Below are 25,224 nucleotides of genomic sequence, written 5' to 3' on the forward strand. Positions count from 1 at the left end.
ATGTGAACTGTTCCCCCCGTACACAACACAACAGGGATGTGAACTGTTCCCCCCCCGTACACAACACAACAGGGATGTGAACTGTTCCCCCCCCCGTACACAACACAATAGGGATGTGAACTGTTCCCCCCGTACACAACACAACAGGGATGTGAACTGTTCCCCCCTGATACAACACAACAGGGATGTGAACTGTTCCCCCGACACAACACAACAGGGATGTGAACTGTTCCCCTGATACAACACAACAGGGATGTGAACTGTTCCCCTGATACAACACAACAGGGATGTGAACTGTTCCCCCCCCCCCCCCGTACACAACAGGGATGTGAACTATTCCCCTGATACAACACAACAGGGATGTGAACTATTCCCCCCTGTACACAACACAACAGGGATGTGAACTGTTCCCCTGATACAACACAACAGGGATGTGAACTGTTCCCCCCCCCCCCGTACACAACAGGGATGTGAACTGTTCCCCTGATACAACACAACAGGGATGTGAACTGTTCCCCCCGATACAGCACGACAGGGATGAGATTAGATTTGCTGCCTGTCACCAGCACACCACCACATTGAAACTCAGTGAAGTGCGTTGTTTGTGTCAACAACCAACACAGTGCGAGGGCAGCCCACAACATCACAGCTCCATTGCCCAAAGAGCAAGCCCACTGCTTACTAACCCTAACCCGTACGTCTTCGGACTGTGGGAGGAAACCCACGCTGTCGTGGGGAGAGCGTGCAAACTCCTCAGACAGTGGCAGGAATGGCATCGAATTACTGTTTTCCTGCCTGCTGTGCTACTGTGGCCCAGCAGCTCGGTTTTATCACAGACGTTCCCTCCCTCCCTGTCGCTTTGACCTTTCAGATACCGCACCAGTGACCCCAGAGTCCATCAAACCACAAGACCTCGGAGCAGAATGAGGCCATTCAGCCCATCAAGTCTGCTCTGCCATTTAATCATGGCTGATTTATTATCCGTCTCAACCCATTCTCCTGTCCTCTCCCCGTAATCTTTGACACCCTCACTAATAAAGAGCCTAACAACCTTTGTTTTAAATATACCTCCACAGCTGTATGTGGCTATGACTTCCACAGATTCTGGCTGAAGTAATTTCTCCTCATCTGTTTTAAATGGACATCTCTCTACCCTGAGGCTGTCAGCTCTCTCCAACACTCCAGGCAACATCTGCTATCTGTCTGCCTTCAGCTAGCCCAACACTGCGAGGGCTCACTCTGGTCTGCCCCCAACCCCCCGTCTCCGGGATGGGTTCTGCTCTCTCACCTGCGTCGGAGCCGTAGTCCAGCGTCCCCTTTCTGTCCTCGATCCCCAGGAGCTGGGCGGGGTGCAGCGAAGCTGCCTCCAGCGCTTCCTCCACGGAGCACCCTGCAGGGAGGGCAGAGTGGACTCAGTGACATCTTGACAGTCTGACAACCTCGCTCTCCCGAATCCAGTGCCCCAGAACTCCAGAAGCGCATCACCCCTCTGGGGCAGACCAGCAGACCTCTGTCCTGGAGCACTTTCAAAATGTCCCCAGGTGTAACCCATCTTCTCAACCCTTCCTCTCCCCGGGGTGAATTCCTGGCGTTCCTGTAGTTTTACCAGATGGGGGGTTGCTGGACCCATGCCCAACCCCCCTTTCACAGCCAGGCTTGGGACCGTCCACGATGGTGTTGACACCTATCACTAACACCAAGTTTAGTTTATGTTGCCTACCTGTCGCAGAAATTTCAGGTCCACAACCTGATAAAATAAATTTAGGTAATGCTAAATTATTTCCTTATAATTTTTCAGAATTTTTAATATTACTTAAAGAGTGAGATGTGCTCATGATCTGAATGGGTAGGGACATCCATATCAGCATCAGGTTTAACATAACAAGTGTATGTTGTGAAATTAGCGAGCTGTCTCTGTCTTGTCCCCACAGGCCTGCAGTATCGCCACAGGGGATTTCTCCGCAAGGGACAGAGACCAGCAGTGTCTGCGAGGGGATGGGGGAGAGGAAGACAACAGCTTCTGGCAGGAGGAAGGACAACCCTCGTCCCATAACCAAGACGCAGCTCACAAGCAGGATAGCTCAGTCGCCTGTGGTTGGTGTGATGCTGTTACAGTGGCCCGGGTTCACTTCCCGCTGCTGTCGGCAGGGAGTTTGTACATTCTCTCTGTGACCGCGTAGATTTCCTCCGGGTGTTCCGGTTTCCTCCCACAGTCTAATTGTTCACCTGGATGTAATGGGCGACACGGGGTCACTGTGCTGAATCTCTAAAGAAATAAAATTAAACGCAGCTTGCGACGCCACATCTCCCAGCTGCCGAGATCGAAGTCACTGTTGCACCTGGAGAAAGAGGGAAAGATCCCCGGAATATCCCTCCCTCCCTGCCAAGCTTCCCAGGATGTGCGTGGACAGTGCTCTCTGCCTAGTGACCAGACTCCTGCGGCGTGACAGCAGACAACTTGTACAGGCGCACAGTGGACGGAATCCCGGCTGGTTGCACCATGGCCTGGTATGGAAACGTCTACAGAAATGGTGGATACAGCCCAGTCCATCACAGGCGGAACCCTCCCCACGATAAGGAACACTGCCACAGGAAAGCAGCATCCATCAAGGACCTTCCCCCCCCCCCCCACCTCTTCTCAGGAAGGTGGTAAGGGAATCTCAGGACCCCCAGCACCAGGTTCATCACCTCTCAAGCATCAGGCTCCTGAACCACAGGGGGTAACTTCACTCAGCTCAACTCCACAACCCAATGGACTCACTTTTTAGTTACCATTCCCGCTCCCTGCATTTTGCTTTTTATGTGCGGTTTGTTTTCTTTTACACACTGGTTGTTTGTCTGGTTAGGGATAGTTTCTCTCTTTTGTATCTTTCCCCTGTGAATGCCTGCAAAACAATGAATCTCAGAGTTGTAAGTGCTGACAAACACTGACTTTGATAATGAGTCTACTTTGAACTTTGCTCTGGGTAGTTCTAACGTGTTGAACCCAGGAAAGTGCAGGTGCATGCGGAGAAATGCCAATCCACCTGTGCACAGCAAGACCTCACACAGATTGCCTTGCCAGTGGACAGCTTCTCGAATTTGACAAACATTTCCCAGCCCCACCTCCTGAAGCGAAATCCTCACGACCGACAGGGTACAGCTGGAAACTGGTGTAACGTCCCACTGAAAGCTTGGTGCCCCCAGCAGTGCAGCAGACAGGCCATGGGCCAGGATTAGAACCGTCTGACTCCTGGTCCAGGGAGAGACGGGACGGGACGGGACAGGACACTGCCCAGAGCCCCAGAGCCCCAGAGCCCGGAGCGGAATCTGAGCCCCGGGCCCCCTCTACTGGAACAGGCCTGACACTGCAGCCAAGTCGGCTCTGAATCAGAATCAGTGGCTTCTGTCTTGAAATTTGTTGCTTTGCAGCAGCAGTATACTACAATAACTTAAAAAACCATAAAATACAATAAGAATCATACACATACATTTTCAATTAAATAAGTAGTGCAAAAGAGAGCAAAAACAATTGAGGAAGTGTACAAGGATTCATTGCCCATTCAGAAATCTGATGGCGGGGGAAGCTGCTGAAACAATGGGTCTTCAGGCTCCTGCATCTCCACCCTGATGGTAGCAATGAGAACAGGGCATGTCCTGGGTGATGGGGGTGTTCAATGATGGATGCCACCTTTCCTGCCTTCAGAGGGTGTCCTCAATGCTGGGGAGGCGAGTGCCCAGGATGAGGCTGACTGAGTTTACAACTTTCTGCAGCTTGGCCCCTCCACTGCAGACGGTGACACACCCTGTCCGCAGTACATCCTCTCCCTCTTCCCCCGCCGCGGAACCAGCTCACCTGCTGCCTGTCGCAAGTGCCGTACGCACATGTCCATCGTGGCGATGCTCCCACTCAGCGTCCGGGTCCCTGCAGGGGTCAGGGGACAGAGGTCATTTCACTGGCTGGGGTCACTGTCACCTGACCACACACCTTGTATACATGGCCACTCGCCCCCACCCACTCACACCCTGTATCCTCAGGCCTTGCCCACCCCACCCACATATCGTACAGCTGTCCCCTTGACTCTATTGCCCCCTCCTGCTCAACACAGCTTCCCACTTGACCTCATGAAAGCATCCCAGGATCCTTCAGCACTTCCTCCCTCCCCTGGAACCTTCCGTCAAAGGCACGGACCCCCCGTGGGTGTGTGGGGGGGGGGGGAGTCAAGCTGCTCGATCTGGGACACCCACTTCCTCTCAAACTTTGCGCGAATTCCTTGTGAGAGAGCGGATGCGATCTTTGTCCACATCCCACCAGAGTCTCAGGGAGAGGAAACCCCCCTGCTCTCCCCTCCAGGCTTCCCACCACAGCCTGAGCAAACCCAGAAGCGGCCATTGTCCAGCAACCGGTTGTTGAAATGGAGCTGGAAGTGAAGGTGCACGTTATAGAGGGTTAAGGGGCCTGTCAAAGACCCCTTCCACATTTATGCCCCAACTCAGGGCAGGGTTGCCTCTCTGAGCAGACCACAGGTAGGAAAGGAATCTTACTGATCCCAGTAACTCCCTTACCCCAACCCCCAGACACGGCCATGACAGATAACGTCTCCTCTGCACTTTGGGCTGCTGCGGTACTGCACTGCACCCCACATTTTTTTTTATACAGAGTGATCAGTCTGAAAGGCAGTGGCTCTCTCCACACGAGTTCATTCACCAGAGGCTACAGCTCCTGTGTGGGAACTCTGTCCAGCCATTTCGGAGCTGCAGCCTGCCACGTTAAAGCCCCTTACAGTCAAATCTCAAACTCAGCCACCACACTTATCGGCCTTCTGAGGGGCAGTTCCGAGAGGGAAAGGATCGGAGTCTCCAGACAGGCAGGGAGTCCAGAGGACACTGCCACGCACGCAGCTGGGTTACTCTGAGCGAAAATCGAAGACTCTCTGCAGAGCCCTTCATCCGGTTGTCCCAGGTTGAATGCTCCAGGTGGGACAGGGGTTTACCGACATTAACAGAAATCCGTCCCAGCCCCCGGTAACGAACCTTGGCAAACCGCCAGCCTCCGCTGCTGCCCGCGGCCCAACAGATTCAACAAAACAGCAGAACTGCGGCAATCCTCTGCCAAAGATGAGGCAGCTCTCTCCGAAACGTTCCTCCATCCTCATTGCTGTTCTTCAGCCTCCCTCAGTAACCCAGCCCCACAAAGAGTGACTGTCCCTCAGTAACCCTCCACACAGAGTGACCCTCCCTCAGTAACCCCCCCACACGGAGTGACCCTCCCTCAGTACCCCCCACACGGAGGTGACCCTCCCTCAGTAACCCATGCCCCCCACAGAGTGACTGTCCCTCAGGTAACCCCCCACACACAGTGACTGTCCCTCAGTAACCCCCCAACACAGAGTGACCCTCCCTCAGTAACCCACCCCACACGGAGTGACCCTCCCTCAGTAACCCCCCAACACAGAGTGACCCTCCCTCAGTAACCCACCCCACACGGAGTGACCCTCCCTCAGTACCCCCCACACAGAGTGACCTCCCTCAGTAACCCACCCCACACGGAGTGACCCTCCCCTCAGTAACCCATCCCCCCACAGAGTGACTCTCCCTCAGTAACCCACCCCACGCGGAGTGACCCTCCTCAGTACCCCCCACACGGAGTGACCCTCCCTCAGTAACCCATGCCCCCCAGACTGACCGTTCCCTCAGTAACCCATCCCCCCACAGAGTGACTCTCCCTCAGTAAACCCACCCCCCACAGAGTGACTGTCCCTCAGTAACCCCACACAGAGTGACTGTCCCTCAGTAACCCCCCACACAGTGACTGTCCCTCAGTAACCCCCCCCACATAAAGTGACCCCTCCCTCAGTAACCCACCCCCACACGGAGTGACCCTCCCTCAGTACCCCCCCACACAGTGTGACCCTCCCTCAGTAACCCATCCCCCCACAGAGTGACTCTCCCTCAGTAACCCACCCCACACGGAGTGACCCTCCCTCAGTACCCCCCACACAGAGTGACCCTCCCTCAGTAACCCATCCCCCCCACAGAGTGACTCTCCCTCAGTAACCCACCCCACACGGAGTGACTGTCCCTCAGTAACCCCCCACACACAGTGACTGTTCCTCAGTACCCCCCACACAGAGTGACCCTCCCTCAGTAACCCATCCCCCCACAGAGTGACTCTCCCTCAGTAACCCATGCCCCCCACAGAGTGACTGTCCCTCAGTAACCCCCCACACACAGTGACTGTCCCTCAGTAACCCCCCCACAGTGACACTCCCTCAGTAACCCATCCCCCCCACAGAGTGACTTTCCCTCAGTAACCACCCCCACACAGTGTGACCCTCCCTCAGTAACCCATCCCCCCCACAGAGTGACCGTCCCTCAGTAACCCACCCCCTCCACACAGCGACTGTCCCTCAGTAACCCCCCAGAGTGACCCTCCCTCAGTAACCCACCCCCCCCCACAGTGTGACCATCCCTCAGTAACCCCCTGAGTGACCCTCCCTCAGTAACCCACCCCCCCAGAGTGACTTTCCCTCAGTAACCCACCACCCCAGAGTGACTTTCCCTCAGTAACCCCCCACACAGAGTGTCCCTCCCTCAGTAACCCACCCCCCAGAGTGACTTTCCCTCAGTAACCCCCCACACAGTGTCCCTCCCTCAGTAACCCACCCCCCAGAGTGACTTTCCCTCAGTAACCCAACCCCCACAGAGTGACTGTCCCTCAGTAACCCCCCCACACTGAGTGATGCTCCCTCACCTGCCACATAGGCGTGCAGCCCCTCGATGACTATGTCCTGTTGGCCCAGGGTGTGTCTCCCCGACGGGAGGCCCATGGCCATGATGGCGTCTGTTACCAGCACCAGACCTGCCGGTGAGAAACGGGAGGGTGGGGGCAATCCTTCCACAGGCCAGCCACGGCGTGCTGGGCCGGGGGGGGGACCGGAACGAAGGGGAGGAGACTGACGGCGTGGATATCGGAGGGTAGAGGTCAAGGAGGGGCAAGGGAAGGGTTATATGAAGAGGGGATGGGATTTGGGGGCAGTCTTTTGAAGGAGGGGGCAGGGGTGGGTACGAGCACAGAGGGGAGGGTTGGGGACTAATGAGGAGGGGCGGGGTGGGGTCTGATATGGGTAGATGGGCCGGGAGTGGAGAGCGTGCCCGCAGGAGGCAAGCGGTGGCCGTCTCCGGTAGGTTACCTCGGGGGTGGGCCCTGTACGCGATCCTCAGGGCCGCTGGGTTGGTGTGGATCCCATCGGCGATCATTCCGTAGAAGACGCGGCGATTGGCGGGGATCCGGTCACTGGTCAGCAGCCCCACGATGCCAGGGTCCCGATGGTGGAACTGCAGGAAGGAGAGGCAGAGGCCCGAGACTTGAGCTGAGAACATCGACCCGGGGGCGGGGGGAGCGGGGAGAGAGCGAGGGGGGCGCGGGGAGAGAGCGAGGGGGGCGCGGGGAGAGAGCGAGGGGGGAGCGGGGGAGAGAGCGAGGGGGGAGCGGGGAGAGAGCGAGGGGGGCGCGGGGAGAGAGCGAGGGGGGAGAGGGGAGAGAGCGAGGGGGGCGCGGGGAGAGAGCGAGGGGGGCGCGGGGAGAGAGCGAGGGGGGCGCGGGGAGAGAGCGAGGGGGGAGAGGGGAGAGAGCGAGGGGGGCGCGGGGAGAGAGCGAGGGGGGCGCGGGGAGAGAGCGAGGGGGGCGCGGGGAGAGAGCGAGGGGGGCGCGGGGAGAGAGCGAGGGGGGCGCGGGGAGAGAGCGAGGGGGGCGCGGGGAGAGAGCGAGGGGGGCGCGGGGAGAGAGCGAGGGGGGCGCGGGGAGAGAGCGAGGGGGGCGCGGGGAGAGAGCGAGGGGGGCGCGGGGAGAGAGCGAGGGGGGCGCGGGGAGAGAGCGAGGGGGGCGCGGGGAGAGAGCGAGGGGGCGCGGGGAGAGAGCGAGGGGGCGCGGGGAGAGAGCGAGGGGGGCGCGGGGAGAGAGCGAGGGGGGCGCGGGGAGAGAGCGAGGGGGGCGCGGGGAGAGAGCGAGGGGGGCGCGGGGAGAGAGCGAGGGGGGCGCGGGGAGAGAGCGAGGGGGGCGCGGGGAGAGAGCGAGGGGGGCGCGGGGAGAGAGCGAGGGGGGCGCGGGGAGAGAGCGAGGGGGGCGCGGGGAGAGAGCGAGGGGGGCGCGGGGAGAGAGCGAGGGGGGCGCGGGGAGAGAGCGAGGGGGGCGCGGGGAGAGAGCGAGGGGGGCGCGGGGAGAGAGCGAGGGGGGCGCGGGGAGAGAGCGAGGGGGGCGCGGGGAGAGAGCGAGGGGGGCGCGGGGAGAGAGCGAGGGGGAGAGGGGAGAGAGCGAGGGGGAGAGGGGAGAGAGCGAGGGGGAGAGGGGAGAGAGCGAGGGGGAGAGGGGGAGAGAGCGAGGGGGAGAGGGGAGAGAGCGAGGGGGAGAGGGGAGAGAGCGAGGGGGGAGCGGGGAGAGAGCGAGGGGGGAGAGGGGAGAGAGCGAGGGGGGAGAGGGGAGAGAGCGAGGGGGGAGCGGGGAGAGAGCGAGGGGGAGAGGGGAGAGAGCGAGGGGGGCGCGGGGAGAGAGCGAGGGGGGAGAGGGGAGAGAGCGAGGGGGGAGAGGGGAGAGAGCGAGGGGGGAGAGGGGAGAGAGCGAGGGGGAGAGGGGAGAGAGCGAGGGGGGCGCGGGGAGAGAGCGAGGGGGGAGAGGGGAGAGAGCGAGGGGGGAGAGGGGAGAGAGCGAGGGGGGAGAGGGGAGAGAGCGAGGGGGGAGAGGGGAGAGAGCGAGGGGGGAGAGGGGAGAGAGCGAGGGGGGAGAGGGGAGAGAGCGAGGGGGGAGAGGGGAGAGAGCGAGGGGGGAGCGGGGAGAGAGCGAGGGGGAGAGTGCGAGGGGGGAGAGTGAGAGGGGGGAGAGTGAGAGGGGGGAGCGGGGAGAGAGCGAGGGGGGCGCGGGGAGAGAGCGAGGGGGGAGAGGGGAGAGAGCGAGGGGGGCGCGGGGAGAGAGCGAGGGGGAGAGGGGAGAGAGCGAGGGGGAGAGGGGAGAGAGCGAGGGGGAGAGGGGAGAGAGCGAGGGGGGAGCGGGGAGAGAGCGAGGGGGGAGAGGGGAGAGAGCGAGGGGGGAGAGGGGAGAGAGCGAGGGGGGAGCGGGGAGAGAGCGAGGGGGAGAGGGGAGAGAGCGAGGGGGGCGCGGGGAGAGAGCGAGGGGGGAGAGGGGAGAGAGCGAGGGGGGAGAGGGGAGAGAGCGAGGGGGGAGAGGGGAGAGAGCGAGGGGGAGAGGGGAGAGAGCGAGGGGGGCGCGGGGAGAGAGCGAGGGGGGAGAGGGGAGAGAGCGAGGGGGGAGAGGGGAGAGAGCGAGGGGGGAGAGGGGAGAGAGCGAGGGGGGAGAGGGGAGAGAGCGAGGGGGGAGAGGGGAGAGAGCGAGGGGGGAGAGGGGAGAGAGCGAGGGGGGAGAGGGGAGAGAGCGAGGGGGGAGAGCGAGGGGGGAGCGGGGAGAGAGCGAGGGGGAGAGTGCGAGGGGGGAGAGTGAGAGGGGGGAGAGTGAGAGGGGGGAGCGGGGAGAGAGCGGGGGGGGAGAGAGCGGGGGGGGGAGAGCGGGGGGGGGGAGAGCGGGGGGGGGGAGAGCGGGGGGGGAGAGAGCGGGGGGGGAGAGAGCGGGGGGGGAGAGAGCGGGGGGGGAGAGAGCGGGGGGGGAGAGAGCGGGGGGGGGAGAGAGCGGGGGGGGAGAGAGCGGGGGGGGAGAGAGCGGGGGGGGAGAGAGCGGGGGGGGAGAGAGCGGGGGGGAGAGCGCGGGGGGGAGAGCGCGGGGGGGAGAGCGCGGGGGGGAGAGCGCGGGGGGGGGAGAGAGCGGGGGGGAGAGAGCGGGGGGGAGAGAGCGGGGGGGGGAGAGAGCGGGGGGGAGAGCGGGGGGGGGGAGAGCGGGGGGGGAGAGCGGGGGGGGAGAGCGGGGGGGGGAGAGCGAGGGGGGAGAGAGCGAGGGGGGAGAGAGCGAGGGGGGAGAGAGCGAGGGGGGAGAGAGCGAGGGGGTAGAGAGCGAGGGGGTAGAGAGTGAGGGGGTAGAGAGTGAGGGGGGAGAGAGCGAGGGGGAGAGAGTGGGGGAAGCGGGGAGATAGTGAGCGGGGGATCAAGGGAGGAGGGGGCATTGTCTACCGCACCACAGTAGTTCCCAGAAAAAGCCCCTCCCACAGCCCGTTTCATGGGTTTGCATGCAGCCTCACTATTGACAAGTAGGAAACATAGCTGGAAGATCCCACATACGAGGGTAGGTCCTGAGGCGCGAGCCCTCCCAGATCCTCCTCAACGTGAGGGCTCTCGTCCTGCACCTCGCTTGGGACTGTGTTTCCCACGACTCTCTCCCTCCCCAACTTTCTTTCTCTTCTCATCCCCACAACTATGTTCCCCCTTTTCACAACTTTCCCTCCAACCCATCTCCTCCCTCCCCCGACTCACGGGCAGCATGGCGTTGAAGAGGTGGGTGATGAAGGTGGTTCCGTGCGAGACAGCTGCCTCAGCCTGGGACAGGTCTGCCACCGAGTGTCCTGCAGTCAAGAAAGAGCAATGTTTAATGCAGTCCAAACCCTCCCCTCTGCTCCACCCGGCTGTGAGCGGAGCAGGGCTGGGCGTGGGATCCCGTAAAACCCAGAGCTACCAAACACCAGAGGCCTGACCCCTGGGAGATGAAGGATCTTGGCAGATGGGCTGACCCAGCACAGAGGGTTTCGGCGAGCTGCCATTGGCGGCCTAGGCCCCAGTGGGGGTGACGGGCTCTCCCTGCTCCCAACCCAGGGCCCCCAGGCACCCATCCCAATCCTCAGGGTCAAGAGAGGGTTTGGGGTTGGGGATGGGGGTGTGCTGGAGGGAAAGAACAGTGAAGACTAATGGATGAATGAGCAGCCGGTGCAGATCCTGGTTCTGTGACCACTGACACCAGGCAGACAATCTCTGAAGACTTTTGATAATGGCTGGGGTCACCCGTCTTGTGCCCAGAAGAAGGCAATGGTAAACCACTTCTGTAGAAAAAGTTGCCAAGGACAATCATGGTCCTGGAAAGACCATGATCGCACATGCCATACCACACAGCACATAATGATGACGAATATTTAGTGAATAGAAATCTATCATCTGCCAGCATGGACTCTTCCCTGTCCCCACCGCCTTATTCTGGCTTCTTTCCCCTTTCCTTCCCAGTCTTGGTAAAGGGTCTTGGCCCAAAACATCAACTCTTTATTCATTTCGATTGATGCTGCCTGACCTGCTGACTTCCTCCAGTGTCAGTGAGTGAGAGATAGAGATAGAGATTAGAGAGAGAGAGATAGAGAGAAAGAGAGAGAGAGAGAGAGAGAGAGAGAGAGAGAGAGAGAGAGAGAGAGAGAGAGAGAGAGAGATAGAGATACACATGCTCTGGATTTCCACCATCAGCAGAATCTACTGTTCGTATTCATGTTCTAACCTGTTCTCAGTAATATTTACTTATTTTAACATTTATTATCGGCATGATTTGTCCTCTTTCGCATATTGGATGTTTGGCAGTCTTTGTTATGTAGTTTTTCACAAATTCTATTGTATTTCTTTATTTTCCTGTAAATATCTGCAAGAACATCAATCTCAAAGCAGTATATGGAGACATATAGACTCACTTTCCAGCTCACGTTCTGATATTGCTTTTTGGTTATCATTATTGTGTTTTTCCTTTATATTTTCACAGATTCTCTTTTGCACATTGGTTGTCCGTTCCTCCTGCGCACGGTTTTTCATCGATTCTATTGTGCTTGTTGTACTTGCTGTGAGTTCCCGCGAGAAGGTGTATCTCAGGGTGAGGCACTTCGATAATAAATGTACCTCGAACTTTGAACGTTCAGTATATGTGGTTTGATAATAAATTTCTGCAGAACTTTGAGGAATGGGGATCCTGCTACAGTGGTAATAGGGAACCGTGGACAAGGCTAGAATGTGCAGGGATCACACATTTCAGGAATTTCACCAATTATGATATAATGTGCACCGTCTGTGGCTGCATTTGCTTTTAGACCTGTGTCAGTGAGGTGGACGTTGCCCGGACAGGGTGTGTCAGAGGGTCAGAGGGGTGGACGTTACCCGGACAGGGTGTGTCAGAGGGTCAGTGGGGTGGACGTTGCCCGGACAGGGTGTGTCAGAGGGTCAGTGGGGTGGACGTTGCCCGGACAGAGTGTGTCAGAGGGTCAGTGGGGTGGACGTTACCCGGACAGGGTGTGTCAGAGGGTCAGTGGGGTGGACGTTACCCGGACAGGGTGTGTCAGAGGGTCAGTGGGGTGGACGTTACCCGGACAGGGTGTGTCAGAGGGTCAGTGGGGTGGACGTTGCCCGGACAGGGTGTGTCAGAGGGTCAGTGGGGTGGACGTTACCCAGACAGGGTGTGTCAGAGGGTCAGTGGGGTGGACGTTGCCCGGACAGGGTGTGTCAGAGGGTCAGAGGGGTGGACGTTACCCGGACAGGGTGTGTCAGAGGGTCAGTGGGGTGGACGTTACCCAGACAGGGTGTGTCAGAGGGTCAGAGGGGTGGACGTTGCCCGGACAGGGTGTGTCAGAGGGTCAGAGGGGTGGACGTTGCCCGGACAAGGTGTGTCAGAGGGTCAGTGGGGTGGACGTTGCCCGGACAGGGTGTGTCAGAGGGTCAGTGGGGTGGATGTTACCCAGACAGGGTTTGTCAGAGGGTCAGTGGGGTGGACGTTACCCGGACAGGGAGTGTCAGAGAGTCAGTGGGGTGGACGTTGCCCGGACAGGGTGTGTCAGAGGGTCAGTGGGGTGGACGTTACCCGGACAGGGTGTGTCAGAAGGGTCAGAGGGGTGGACGTTGCCCGGACAGGGTGTGTCAGAGGGTCAGTGGGGTGGACGTTACCCGGACAGGGTGTGTCAGAGGGTCAGTGGGGTGGACGTTACCCGGACAGGGTGTGTCAGAGGGTCAGTGGGGTGGACGTTACCCGGACAGGGTGTGTCAGAGGGTCAGTGGGGTGGACGTTACCCGGACAGGGTGTGTCAGAGGGTCAGTGGGGTGGACGTTGCCCAGACAGGGTGTGTCAGAGGGTCAGTGGGGTGGACGTTGCCCGGACAGGGTGTGTCAGAGGGTCAGAGGGGTGGACGTTACCCGGACAGGGTGTGTCAGAGGGTCAGTGGGGTGGACGTTGCCCGGACAGGGTGTCAGAGGGTCAGTGGGGTGGACGTTGCCCGGACAGGGTGTGTCAGAGGGTCAGTGGGGTGGACGTTGCCCGGACAGGGTGTGTCAGAGGGTCAGTGGGGTGGACGTTGCCCGGACAGGGTGTGTCAGAGGGTCAGTGGGGTGGACGTTGCCCGGACAGGGTGTGTCAGAGGGTCAGTGGGGTGGACGTTGCCCGGACAGGGTGTGTCAGAGGGTCAGTGGGGTGGACGTTGCCCGGACAGGGTGTGTCAGAGGGTCAGTGGGGTGGACGTTGCCCGGACAGGGTGTGTCAGAGGGTCAGTGGGGTGGACGTTACCCGGACAGGGTGTGTCAGAGGGTCAGTGGGGTGGACGTTACCCAGACAGGGTGTGTCAGAGGGTCAGTGGGGTGGACGTTACCCAGACAGGGTGTGTCAGAGGGTCAGTGGGGTGGACGTTACCCAGACAGGGTGTGTCAGAGGGTCAGTGGGGTGGACGTTACCCGGACAGGGTGTGTCAGAGAGTCAGTGGGGTGGACGTTGCCCGGACAGGGTGTGTCAGAGGGTCAGTGGGGTGGACGTTGCCCGGACAGGGTGTGTCAGAGGGTCAGTGGGGTGGACGTTGCCCGGACAGGGTGTGTCAGAGGGTCAGTGGGGTGGACGTTACCCGGACAGGGTGTGTCAGAAGGGTCAGAGGGGTGGACGTTGCCCGGACAGGGTGTGTCAGAGGGTCAGTGGGGTGGACGTTACCCGGACAGGGTGTGTCAGAGGGTCAGTGGGGTGGACGTTACCCGGACAGGGTGTGTCAGAGGGTCAGTGGGGTGGACGTTGCCCGGACAGGGTGTGTCAGAGGGTCAGTGGGGTGGACGTTGCCCGGACAGGGTGTGTCAGAGGGTCAGTGGGGTGGACGTTACCCGGACAGGGTGTGTCAGAGGGTCAGTGGGGTGGACGTTACCCGGACAGGGTGTGTCAGAGGGTCAGTGGGGTGGACGTTGCCCGGACAGGGTGTGTCAGAGTGTCAGTGGGGTGGACGTTGCCCGGACAGGGTGTGTCAGAGGGTCAGAGGGGTGGACGTTACCCGGACAGGGTGTGTCAGAGGGTCAGTGGGGTGGACGTTGCCCGGACAGGGTGTCAGAGGGTCAGTGGGGTGGACGTTGCCCGGACAGGGTGTGTCAGAGGGTCAGTGGGGTGGACGTTGCCCGGACAGGGTGTGTCAGAGGGTCAGTGGGGTGGACGTTGCCCGGACAGGGTGTGTCAGAGGGTCAGTGGGGTGGACGTTGCCCGGACAGGGTGTGTCAGAGGGTCAGTGGGGTGGACGTTGCCCGGACAGGGTGTGTCAGAGGGTCAGTGGGGTGGACGTTGCCCGGACAGGGTGTGTCAGAGGGTCAGTGGGGTGGACGTTGCCCGGACAGGGTGTGTCAGAGGGTCAGTGGGGTGGACGTTGCCCGGACAGGGTGTGTCAGAGGGTCAGTGGGGTGGACGTTGCCCGGACAGGGTGTGTCAGAGGGTCAGTGGGGTGGACGTTGCCCGGACAGGGTGTGTCAGAGGGTCAGTGGGGTGGACGTTACCCGGACAGGGTGTGTCAGAGGGTCAGTGGGGTGGACGTTACCCGGACAGGGTGTGTCAGAGGGTCAGTGGGGTGGACGTTACCCGGACAGGGTGTGTCAGAGGGTCAGTGGGGTGGACGTTACCCGGACAGGGTGTGTCAGAGAGTCAGTGGGGTGGACGTTGCCCGGACAGGGTGTGTCAGAGGGTCAGTGGGGTGGACGTTGCCCGGACAGGGTGTGTCAGAGGGTCAGTGGGGTGGACGTTGCCCGGACAGGGTGTGTCAGAGGGTCAGTGGGGTGGACGTTACCCGGACAGGGTGTGTCAGAAGGGTCAGAGGGGTGGACGTTGCCCGGACAGGGTGTGTCAGAGGGTCAGTGGGGTGGACGTTACCCGGACATGGTGTGTCAGAGGGTCAGTGGGGTGGACGTTACCCGGACAGGGTGTGTCAGAGGGTCAGTGGGGTGGACGTTGCCCGGACAGGGTGTGTCAGAGGGTCAGTGGGGTGGACGTTGCCCGGACAGGGTGTGTCAGAGGGTCAGTGGGGTGGACGTTACCCGGACAGGGTGTGTCAGAGAGTCAGTGGGGTGGACGTTGCCCGGACAGGGTGTGTCAGAGGGTCAGTGGGGTGGACGTTGCCCGGACAGGGTGTGTCAGAGGGTCAGTGGGGTGGACGTTGCCCGGACAGGGTGTGTCAGAAGGGTCAGTGGGGTGGACGTTGCCCGGACAGGGTGTGTCAGAGGGTCAGTGGGGTGGACGTTGCCCGGACAGGGTGTGTCAGAGGGTCAGTGGGGTGGACGTTGCCCGGGCAGGGTGTGTCAGAGGGTCAGTGAGGTGGAAGGTGCTAGCAGTGGTTCTCCATTACCCCCTCACCCTCCACTCTTGACTGCACCCCCTTACCCAGCGAGACGCGGATCCCTCGGCTGACCAGCTCCTCGATCACCTCAGCACTGCGGTGCAGCTCGGGCGCCAGGGTGACGATGACAGCGTTGTCCAGGGAGCCGAATGTGTCCAGCATGTCCTGGAAACCACGTTTCCCAAATGTCCGCAGGTGGTCCTCGGGGTGGGCTCCCTTCTTCTCCCGGCTGATGAACGGCCCCTCCAGGTGTAGCCCTGGGTGGGCCAATAAAGATGGGACAAACTACTTGAGCAAACTTTCCTATGGCAGGGACAAATACCACACACAGAGTGCTGGAGGAACAATAGACAATAGGTGAAGAAGTAGACCATTCGGCCCCTCGAGTCTGCACCGCCATTCTGAGATCATGGCTGATCACTCACTATCAATACCCAGTCCCTGCCTTGTCTCCATATCCCTTGATTCCCCTATCCATCAGATATCTATCTAGCTCCTCCTTGAAAGCATCCAGAGAATTGGCCTCCACCATCTTCCGAGGCAGTGCATTCCACAACTCTCTGGGAGAAGAAGCTCTTCCTCAACTCTGTCTTAAATAACTGACCTCTTATTCTCAATCCATGCCCTCTGGTACTGGACTCTCCCAACATCTGGAACATATTTCCTGCCTCAATCCTATCAAATCCTTTAATTATCTTAAATGTTTCAATCAGATCCCCTCTCAATCTCCTCAATTCCAGCGAGTACAAGCCCAATCTCTCCAATCTCTCAGCAGGTCAGGCAGCATCTGTGGAAAAGAGCACAGTCGGCATTTCGAGACAAGTCTGATGAAGAGGCTCGGCCCGAAACGTCAACTGTTTACTCTCCTCCACGGATGCTGCCTGACCTGCTGAGTTCTTCCAGCATCTCAAATTCAGGTTTAATTGTCATTGGTGAGTATACAGCCAAATGAAACCTCGTTCCTCCAGGGCCAAGGTGTGAAACACAGCACGTACATCACACAGAGCACAAGGACAACAGCAGGTAAACAGTCACCAAACATAACAGAGCCCAAGTCCCGAGCGTTATGGCCGGCAGATTAATGGTGCAGAATATCTTGTGTTTAGGGGCAATTAACAAAGTGCTGGAGTTGCTGGGGGAGGGTTGAGTGCCGTCTGTGGGAGTAAAACTGTTGTAGTTCTGGGTTGAAAATCCTTTTCTTCAGACTTATCACATGTACATCAAAACACACAGCGAAATGAGTTGATTATGTTAACAGCAACCTTACCCAATCCTCTGCCTCAGCCAATCCCCTCCCATCTCTCCCCCTCACCTCAGCCAATCCCCTGCCCTCCCCCTCACCTCAGCCAATCCCCTGCCCGTTTCCTCTGCTTTTCCTCCAATCCCCTCCCCTCCCTCCCCTCATCTCAGCTAATCCCTGTCCTCCTCCCGCTTCTTGCTCAAATCCCCCACTCTGTCCTGAGCTGGAGTGGTCAGGGTGGAGTAATCCTCAGTGACCCAGGTCACTCACCGAGAACGCCCGCTCCACTCGCTCCTCCCTCCTGCACCTCGATCTGAGGAATCACCTGCAAAGGGGTAGAGTTAAACTCAACTTTACAAAGCAGCTGAGTTCGAGCGGATTGTTGATCCACATCTGGTTTCCAGCAACACTCTGCTGGAGATACATCGGCTTCCCCCCCCACACACACATTCCAACATAATTCACCCCCCCACCCACAATCATTCCCTCCATGGCTGATACCTCCTCAACCTGCACCCCCACCAACTCTGGCCATCCCCTCCCCACTCTCCAGTCCCCTCCCTATCAAGCCACCCATCTCGGTCATTTATTCTATGTTGATTTAGTTTCAGCATGAACAGGCCATTCCAGCCCACGCTACCCAATTGCACCCCGATGTGGTCAATTAACCCACTAACCCCTATGCCCGTGGACTGTGGGAGGAAACCGGAGACCCAGAGGAAACACACGCGGAGAACGTACAAACTCCATACACCTCCTCACCCTGCACCCCCACCAACTCTGGCCATCCCCTCCCTATCCCCGTCCCCCTCCCCGGCCACGACAGCGGCCGGAACTGACTCCAGATCAGCAACAGGCCACTGCCGAGCTGTGGTCTACACCTCCCCTCCCTATCCCCGTCCCCCTCCCCGGCCACGACAGCGGCCGGAACTGACTCCAGATCACTGGCAATGCAACAGGCCACTGCCGAGCTGTGGTCTGCACCTTCCCTCCCCGTCCCCCTCCCCGGCCACGACAGCGGCCGGAACTGACTCCAGATCACTGGCAATGCAACAGGCCACTGCCGAGCTGTGGTCTACACCTTCCCTCCGCGTGCTGCTCACCTGGTGGTACACGGAAGGGGGAGAGGTGATGAGAGTGGGGCAGAATGAGGTCACTCCAGTGGACAGCAGCCTCTTGGCGACAGAGGAGACGCCCAGCTTCACGTTGGCCGAGGCCGAGGAGAAATCAAACCCGTAACCGCCTGGAACAGACACCAATGAAAGCTCCACAGTCAACAAGCACCCTCCCCACCTCAGCCCCTCCCCCTTCACGGACAGGTGTGAGGAAAGAGTTAAATTAAAACGCTGATCTGACCACACTTGGAATATTCTCTCAGTTCTGGTCACTTCATTACAGGAAGGATGTGGAAGCTTTAGAGAGGCTGCAGAGGAGATTTACCAGATGCTGCCTGGATTAGAGAGCATGTCTTAGGAGGATAGGTTGAATGAGCTAGGGTTTTTCTGTTTGGAACAAATGAAGATGAGAGTGACTTGATAGAGGTGTACAAGATGATAAGAGGCTCAGAGAAACTTTTTCCCAGGGCAGAAATGGTTAACGTCAGAAGGTACAATTTTAAGGTGATTGGAGGAAAGTGTAGGAGGATGTCAGAGGTAAATCTTTCTTTTACAGAGTGGTGGGAGTGTTGAAAGCCCTGCCAGGTCATTAAGACACAACGGATGATGGAAAAATGTGTCAGAGGGAAGGGTTGGATTGATCTGCGAGAATGTTAAAATGGCTGCAGGGCTACTGTACTGTTCTATAAATCAACATGCCGTCAGACAGGGTGCAGATGATTTGCATGGTGGGGAGCGCAGAGGAAACCGGAACACAGGGGTCAAACCACTCACCATTAATCTGTGTGTCGATGAATCCCGGGGCAACAATGCTGCCCTCACAGTCAATCTGGACATCTGCAAACCCCTTCTCATCGAAGAACAACTTCTCCGGGTTAAGGATCTTCCCTTCTCTGACCCAGAGGTCCTCCCTTTGAACAGACACAAGCAGAGCAGGACTCACAACAGCATTTACACAGAACAGACAAGGATATGGACCAATTACAGGCAGATGGGGTTGGTTAGATTGGTGTCAGTTAGCACAGACACTAGGGGCTGAAGAATGTAAAGCTGAGGCCTTACTGGGCATTGGTCAGACATCTGGAGTTCTGTGAGCAGCTCTGGGCCCCTGGCATTGGGGAGGGTCCAGAGGAGGTTCACGAGAATGATCCCAGCAATCAAAGCTTTAACGTATGAGAAGTGTTTGATGAATCTGGGTGTGTACCATCTGGAGCTCAGAAGGATGAAGGGGAGTCTCATTGAAATCTATCGAATATTGAAAGGGCTGGACAGATAGACATGTAAAAGATGTTTCCTACTGCCAATGAGTTTAGGACGAGAGGGCACAGCCTCAGAATTAAGTCTGGGGGACCACAGCCCACTCACCTCTGTAACCTGTGATCCTTCAGAATGTAGCAGTTCTTGAACTGGGTAATGGGAGCATCCGAGACTGACTTATTGGACGGCATCGTCGCAGGGAGACACAGTACCCTACGAGAAACGTTTCAGCTGTTAGGAACCGTCATGAGGAACAGGCTAGACAGTTAGCAAGTTTTACCGTACTGGTGCAGAAATAAACTACTTCAGGGTATAGGACGCACCCACATTTCAATTCTTTCCCCAGTGTTTTACTGAACATCCAAGTCACACACCAACCTAACTTGGAAATACCCCTCCTCCTTCCCACTCTCCTTTCCCATCAGATTCCTTTCTCCAGCCCTTTACCTTTCCCAGCTTCTCACCACCCACCTTCACCCTCACCTGCCAGTTTGTACTTCTTCCCCTCTCCCCAACTTCTTATTCGGGCTTCTTCCCACCTCCATTCCAGTCTCGGGTCTCGGCCCAAAGCATCAACTCTATATTCCCCATCCAGGGACGCTGCCTGACCTGAATCAAAATCAGGTTTATTATCGCTGACAGATTTCATGGAATTTGTTGTTTGCAACAGCAGAACACAGTAACATATGAAAGTTAAATATAGAGTGCAAAAAGATAGCAAAATAGTGAGGTAGAGTTTAGGATCAGAAATCTGACATAGGAGCAGAATTAGGCCATTCAGCCCATCGAGTCTGCTCCACCATTCCAACATGGCTGATTTTATTATCCCTCTCAATCTCATTCCCCTGCCTTCTTCCCGTTAACTTTGACATCCTGACTAATCAAGAACCTTTGAACCTCTGCTTTAAATACAACATACTCAATGGCTGGGCCTCCTCACCCATTTGTAGCAATGAATTCCACAGCTTCATCACCCTCCAGCTGAAGAAATTCCTCCTCATCTCTAAAGGGACAGACACCCTTCTATTCTGAGGTTTACCCTCTGGTCCTAGACTCCCCCACTATTGGAAACATCCTCTCCACATACTCGCTATCTAGGCCTTCCAATATTTGGTAGGTTTCAATGAGATTGAACACCACCACCCCCCCCCCCCAAGATGGCAGAGGAGAAGCCATCCTCTGTGTCCCAAGACACAGAGGACATCACACAACAGCGCTGGCTAGGATTCAACCTTCTGAGCTATCCACTACTCACAATAATCTTGATTCTTTGAATCTTTCTTTTGGAGAAGAGTCTCTGTTAGGTTTAACCCTACAATAATAATAGTTTTTTTTCCATTGAGATCAGGAGGCAAATAAACTCCGTAATTGCTCTGTAATTCCCCGCAATTCATTCCATTACCATTTTGATAGCCCTTTAGAGAACTGAGACAGTTCTCCGAGAGAGTGACAGTAAAAACACCTCGTCAGCAGTTAGTGAACGCGGAGATCAGGCACAAAGTTGTGGGCTCCTAATCAGACACTCCTAAACTTTGTTTTCAGTGACACCACAGCAAAGACAACCTCACTAAAGCCAAATCACTGTCCTTCTCTGTCCCATCGCTTCACTCCACAAACCTGCCCAGCTTTCCGGATCTCTTTGTAATGTCTCAGTGCATGAGACCGTTCAGCCCATTGAGTCCTCGCCAACACCGCCACTCTCTTCCCCTTCAGTGCTCATTACCTGCGGTACGCCTTCTATCACTCACACCCGCGGCTCCGTTCGCACTCGCGTCACATGACTCTCTTCGCCTGGTCAGCTGACCGACTAGGCACGTGCTCTTTCCCCTCCCGCCGGTTCCATGTTTGTTTGGGGCAACCGCAGGAAACATGGCGAGGAACCACTTCCGGTGCGAACGGAGCGGGGCAAAAAATACAGCCCGCAGCCGAGAGTATCGGACCGGGACCGGTGTCGCGGGAGGGCAGCCCTGGTGTGGGGCACACGGAAGTACGGAGCCCGGAGGCGCTGCGGAGTAATGCCCCTGGCCGAGTGAGTGAATCCAGTTGCAGCCTCTGGCCTTCAACTTTAGGCGGTTAACTGACTGACTGATAGTGAGACGGGTATCAGGAGGAGGAGGAGGAGGGGTGGGGGTAGTGGGGTGGGAGGGATGGAGCGGAGTGAGGGGTATCGGGAGGAGGAGGGGTGGGGGTAGTGGGGTGGGAGGGATGGAGCGGAGTGAGGGGAATCGGGAGAGGAGGAGAGGGTGGGGTATCTGGGAGGGAGGAGGGGAGGTAATCTGGGTGGGTGGAGGGAATCATGGGGGAATAGGGTCAACGCACTCCAAGATCAGTCTAACCCTTCCCTCCGACACAGCCCTTCATTTATCTATTATCTTTGATATCCCTAATGTATCTGCCGCTACCTCCACCCCTGGCAATGCGTTCCCCGCACCCACCTGCCCTCCTGGTGGGCAGTGTAACTCTATTAGAGCGCCAGCGTCCCGGTTCGATTCCGCTGCTTCTCAAAGACGATCGGGTTAAGGTTATTAAGTTGGTGGACATGCAAGGTGGTGCCGGAAATGACCCCCCAGCACATCCTCGGAACGATGTATTTCAATGCGTGTGACAAATAAAGCTAATCTTTAGCACCGGTCATCCTCACAGGAGATGGTTTCAGGCTGTGGTTTCTAACGTCTGTCCCGCGCCGAAGTGATGGATGAATCTGATGATGACTTTGTCGAGCTGGTGAAAAGGGCGCCCCGGCACACAGCTGAAGCTGGAGACAGGCGCTGTAAGTCAGTCAGCTGGGACCCGCCAGTTTCCTTCCCCGCAAGGGCGAAGCTGAAGCAAAAGCAGGCGCCTTCCAGCGAGCCCAACAGAAGCAGCGATGGGAACCCCGGGAGCCAGCAGGCGGGGGGTCCGGAGAGCCAGGGACCCAACCCACAGGCCGCTCCCTGCAGCCGCCTTGGACAGCTGACTTGTGGGGACTCACCAGGCCCGACAAACCCCAACGCTGCACAGCTGCGTGGGGCCTCAGGGGTCAGAGATGGTTTCACAGGTGGGTGCTTGCAACTTTAAAAATAGATAATGCAGTCCACCACAGTGCACATTAACACGCGATGCTTTGAGTTCAGGAACTGTAGCAAGATAGAATGCTAGTGACCAGTTACTGAGTTTGAAAATAAATTGGTTCTTTCAGATTGTCCTAGTTGGGGATGGGGGAGGTGGGTGGTGGGGACTACCTCTTAAATTTTCCCAATGGTGTATGTCTCAAATAGCCTCTGATAACGAGTCCAGCTCCTGGCCTGCACATGTGGCTTAGCTCCTAAGGCTGATAGAACGATTATTACTGACAAGATTCAGGGTAAGGGTGGGTTACTGGCACCTCAAAACTAGTTGCTCTGGGCAGATGGGGCTGGTCAGCCACAGTTGGCAGCTCATCAGCTCCAAAACTGATCTCAAACACCTGCTGCCTTATGGCTACACCCACTCGTGGGGGAGACTTCGGGAATAAACTCAGAGGGGAAAATCCGGAGTTGGACTCCCTAAGGCAGCCCTACATCGAGTTCAATGCTGACCAGCAACTCCTGCAACGCCGCTGGTACCAAACTGTATTGGTCTCTGCCGTTCCTTTGGATACATCAGCTGTGGAGAGGGGAGCCTGCTGTATGGGCAACAGCTCGCTCTCTGTATCATACTGCCATCACGGACACAACATCCATGGTGTTATTTTGTTTGGCGGTATGCGTGTACAGTTGAATATAGTAAACCAGAGCAAGAGACTGCGGATGCTGGAAATCCAGAGCAATGCACACAAAAAGCTGGAGGAACTCAGCAGGTCAGGCAGCATCTATGGAGAGGAATAAACAGTCAACATATCACACTGAGACCCTTCATCAGGGCTGGAAAGCAAGGGGGTAGAAGCCAGAATAAGGTGGTGTTAGGAGGGGGAAGTTTGTTCAACCTGGCAGGTGATAAGTGAAGTCAGGTGGTTGGAGTAGGAGGAGTGAAGTAAGAAAATATAAATTTTCCCTGTGAGGCAAATGTTTTGAAGAGTTGAGTTTGGATTATTAATCTGAATTATTATTCTAGTAATATAGGCATGATGTTTCCCGGCCCTTAAATCCCGGACTGGGCATTAACCACTGCCCCAACTGGACACTGCGCACAAACTCCAGTGTTGTACTGTGATTCCGTTTGTGCAGATGGAACTGTGGGGGGAGGGGGGAGGAAGAGTGCCATCCCTGTTAAAAGCGGGAGATTCAGACTCATTTATTTATCACGTGTACATCGATACACACAGTGAACGGTGTCGTTTGTGTTTACAAGCTAATGATGCGCTGGACGCAGCCCGCAAGTGTCACCACACCTTCCATCTCCAAAATACCACACCCACGATGTTCAGCAGAGCAACACAGAACACAGCAGCAAGACAAGCCCTGTACTGCCCTCCCTCTGACCCACACACACGTACACGGACAGGTCCCCAGGCTTCGGTCATTGACTTTGACTTCCAGCTCTCTGTTGTCCAAATCTCCCTGTTGCTGGCACTACTCCAGCAACTGGATTTAACTCTGGTTAGTGTTGACTTTCAAGACTGAAGATTATTTATTGTCATTCTTCAATACACGAGTGTTAATGAGAACAGTATCATTGTTACTCCAGATCTGATGCAGCATAAAAAACACAAGAAGCATAAAGAACATAATTTTAAAAAACAATAAATCTAAATATAATAACAATTCTATCAAACGCAATGTACAAGTAACTGTTAAATACACAGGCTGATAGTACATACATAAAGTGATGTTGAAGTAATGGTACAAAGTAAATTTATTATCAAAGTACAGATATGTGACCATATATAAGCCTGAGATTTGTTTTCTTGTGGCCATACTCAATAAATCCACAATAGAATAATAACCATAATAGAATCAATGAAAGACCAGACCAAGTAGGCATTCAACCAGTTTGTGCAAAAGACAACAAACTGTGCAAATACAAAAAGAAAGAAATAATAAATAAGTAAATAAGCAATAAATATTGGAAACAATGATGGTTGGGGTGTGGAGGTGTTGATCAGCCTTACTGCTTGGGGAAGGGTACTGTTTTTGGGTCTGGTGGTCCTGGCATGGATGCTATGTAGCCTCCTTTGTAATGGGAGAGGGACAAACAGTCCATGGGCAGGGTGATGTTACTGGAGATTGCAGGTACCGACCTCTCATTTGTCACATCTTTCATTGAAGAAGGTGATTTACAGCTCACCAACGCTCAGACCCATGTCAGTCTCCCTCTGATTACTCTGTTAGATGTCTGTTAATTCTCTCAGCCCTTTGCACAACAGGGATAACTTACAGTGACCACCCAGCACCTGTTTGGGACGTGGGAGGAACCCAGTGCACTCAGCAGGAACCTGTTCTGTTCTAAGCAGAGCACGCAAACTCCTCACTGGGTGGCACAAGAGCGTAGCAGAGCTTTACGTGTGATCGGGGTTCAATTCCTGCTGCTGTGACTGTGTGGGTTCCCCCCCCCCTCACCCCTGGTTTCAAATCAGAATCAGGTTTAATATTGCTGGCTTATGTCGTGAAATTTGTTATTTTTGTGGCAACAGCACATTGCAATAGGTAATAATAGAAAAGTATATATACTTATTATAGTTAAATAAGTACTGTAAAAAAAGTAGTGAGGTAGTGTTCATGGATGCACTGTCCATTCAGAAATCGGATGGCAGAGGGGAAGAAGCTGTTCCTGAAACGTTGAGTGTGTGCACCCTTCCTGATGGTAGCAGACAGAAGAGGACGTGCCCTGGGTGATGGGGCTCCTTAATGATGGACACTGCCTATTTGAGGCATCACTCCATGAAGATGTCCTGCATACTGTGGATCCAGCGTGTACAGTTTAGGGTTAGTGAGTTGTTGGTACTGAAGCACAGTGAAGCTTGCTCCCAGCTCATCCTCGGACTGTGGTGTTGATACAAACAGTGCATTTCGCTGCGTGTGTGATAAATGAAGCTAACCTTTACATCTTTAATACACCAGAAATCAGGATTGAACCTGGTCGCTGGAGTTGTGTGGCAGCAGCACTACCTGCTGCATCTCCTCCTGCTGTGGAGTAGGTTTTCCAGGCAGGAATACTCGTTGTGGAT

At 56.6% G+C, this 25,224-nt stretch overlaps 2 protein-coding genes across 6 annotated transcripts in view; one reads left to right on the plus strand and one right to left on the minus strand.

Annotated features, from left to right (window-relative positions):
* Positions 1-21,704, minus strand: part of amdhd2 (amidohydrolase domain containing 2) — a 28,394-nt gene extending 6,690 nt beyond the window's left edge. Inside the window, exons 1-11 of one of the 3 annotated variants that reach the window (XM_059978936.1) lie at positions 21,536-21,704; positions 19,209-19,313; positions 18,618-18,754; positions 17,832-17,971; positions 16,999-17,053; positions 15,533-15,745; positions 10,390-10,478; positions 7,173-7,317; positions 6,734-6,841; positions 3,836-3,904; positions 1,289-1,390 (exon numbers count right to left, since the gene is read on the minus strand). In XM_059978936.1, coding sequence (XP_059834919.1) covers positions 1,289-1,390; positions 3,836-3,904; positions 6,734-6,841; positions 7,173-7,317; positions 10,390-10,478; positions 15,533-15,745; positions 16,999-17,053; positions 17,832-17,971; positions 18,618-18,754; positions 19,209-19,291 — 1,141 coding nt within the window. In that variant the 5' untranslated portion in view covers positions 19,292-19,313; positions 21,536-21,704. Of the gene's footprint in view, positions 1-1,288; positions 1,391-3,835; positions 3,905-6,733; positions 6,842-7,172; positions 7,318-10,389; positions 10,479-15,532; positions 15,746-16,998; positions 17,054-17,831; positions 17,972-18,617; positions 18,755-19,208; positions 19,314-20,717; positions 20,954-21,535 lie in introns of those variants that run through there. The other 2 variants (XM_059978935.1, XM_059978937.1) reach the window with 2 other exon arrangements.
* Positions 20,954-25,224, plus strand: part of slx4 (SLX4 structure-specific endonuclease subunit homolog (S. cerevisiae)) — a 35,735-nt gene continuing 31,464 nt past the window's right edge. Inside the window, exons 1-2 of one of the 3 annotated variants that reach the window (XM_059978932.1) lie at positions 20,954-21,129; positions 21,744-22,137. In XM_059978932.1, coding sequence (XP_059834915.1) covers positions 21,792-22,137 — 346 coding nt within the window. In that variant the 5' untranslated portion in view covers positions 20,954-21,129; positions 21,744-21,791. The remainder of the gene's footprint in view (positions 21,130-21,743; positions 22,138-25,224) is intronic. The other 2 variants (XM_059978934.1, XM_059978933.1) reach the window with 2 other exon arrangements.

The sequence above is a fragment of the Hypanus sabinus genome, chromosome 9 (assembly GCF_030144855.1).
Source record: "Hypanus sabinus isolate sHypSab1 chromosome 9, sHypSab1.hap1, whole genome shotgun sequence".
Lineage (NCBI taxonomy): Eukaryota > Metazoa > Chordata > Chondrichthyes > Myliobatiformes > Dasyatidae > Hypanus > Hypanus sabinus.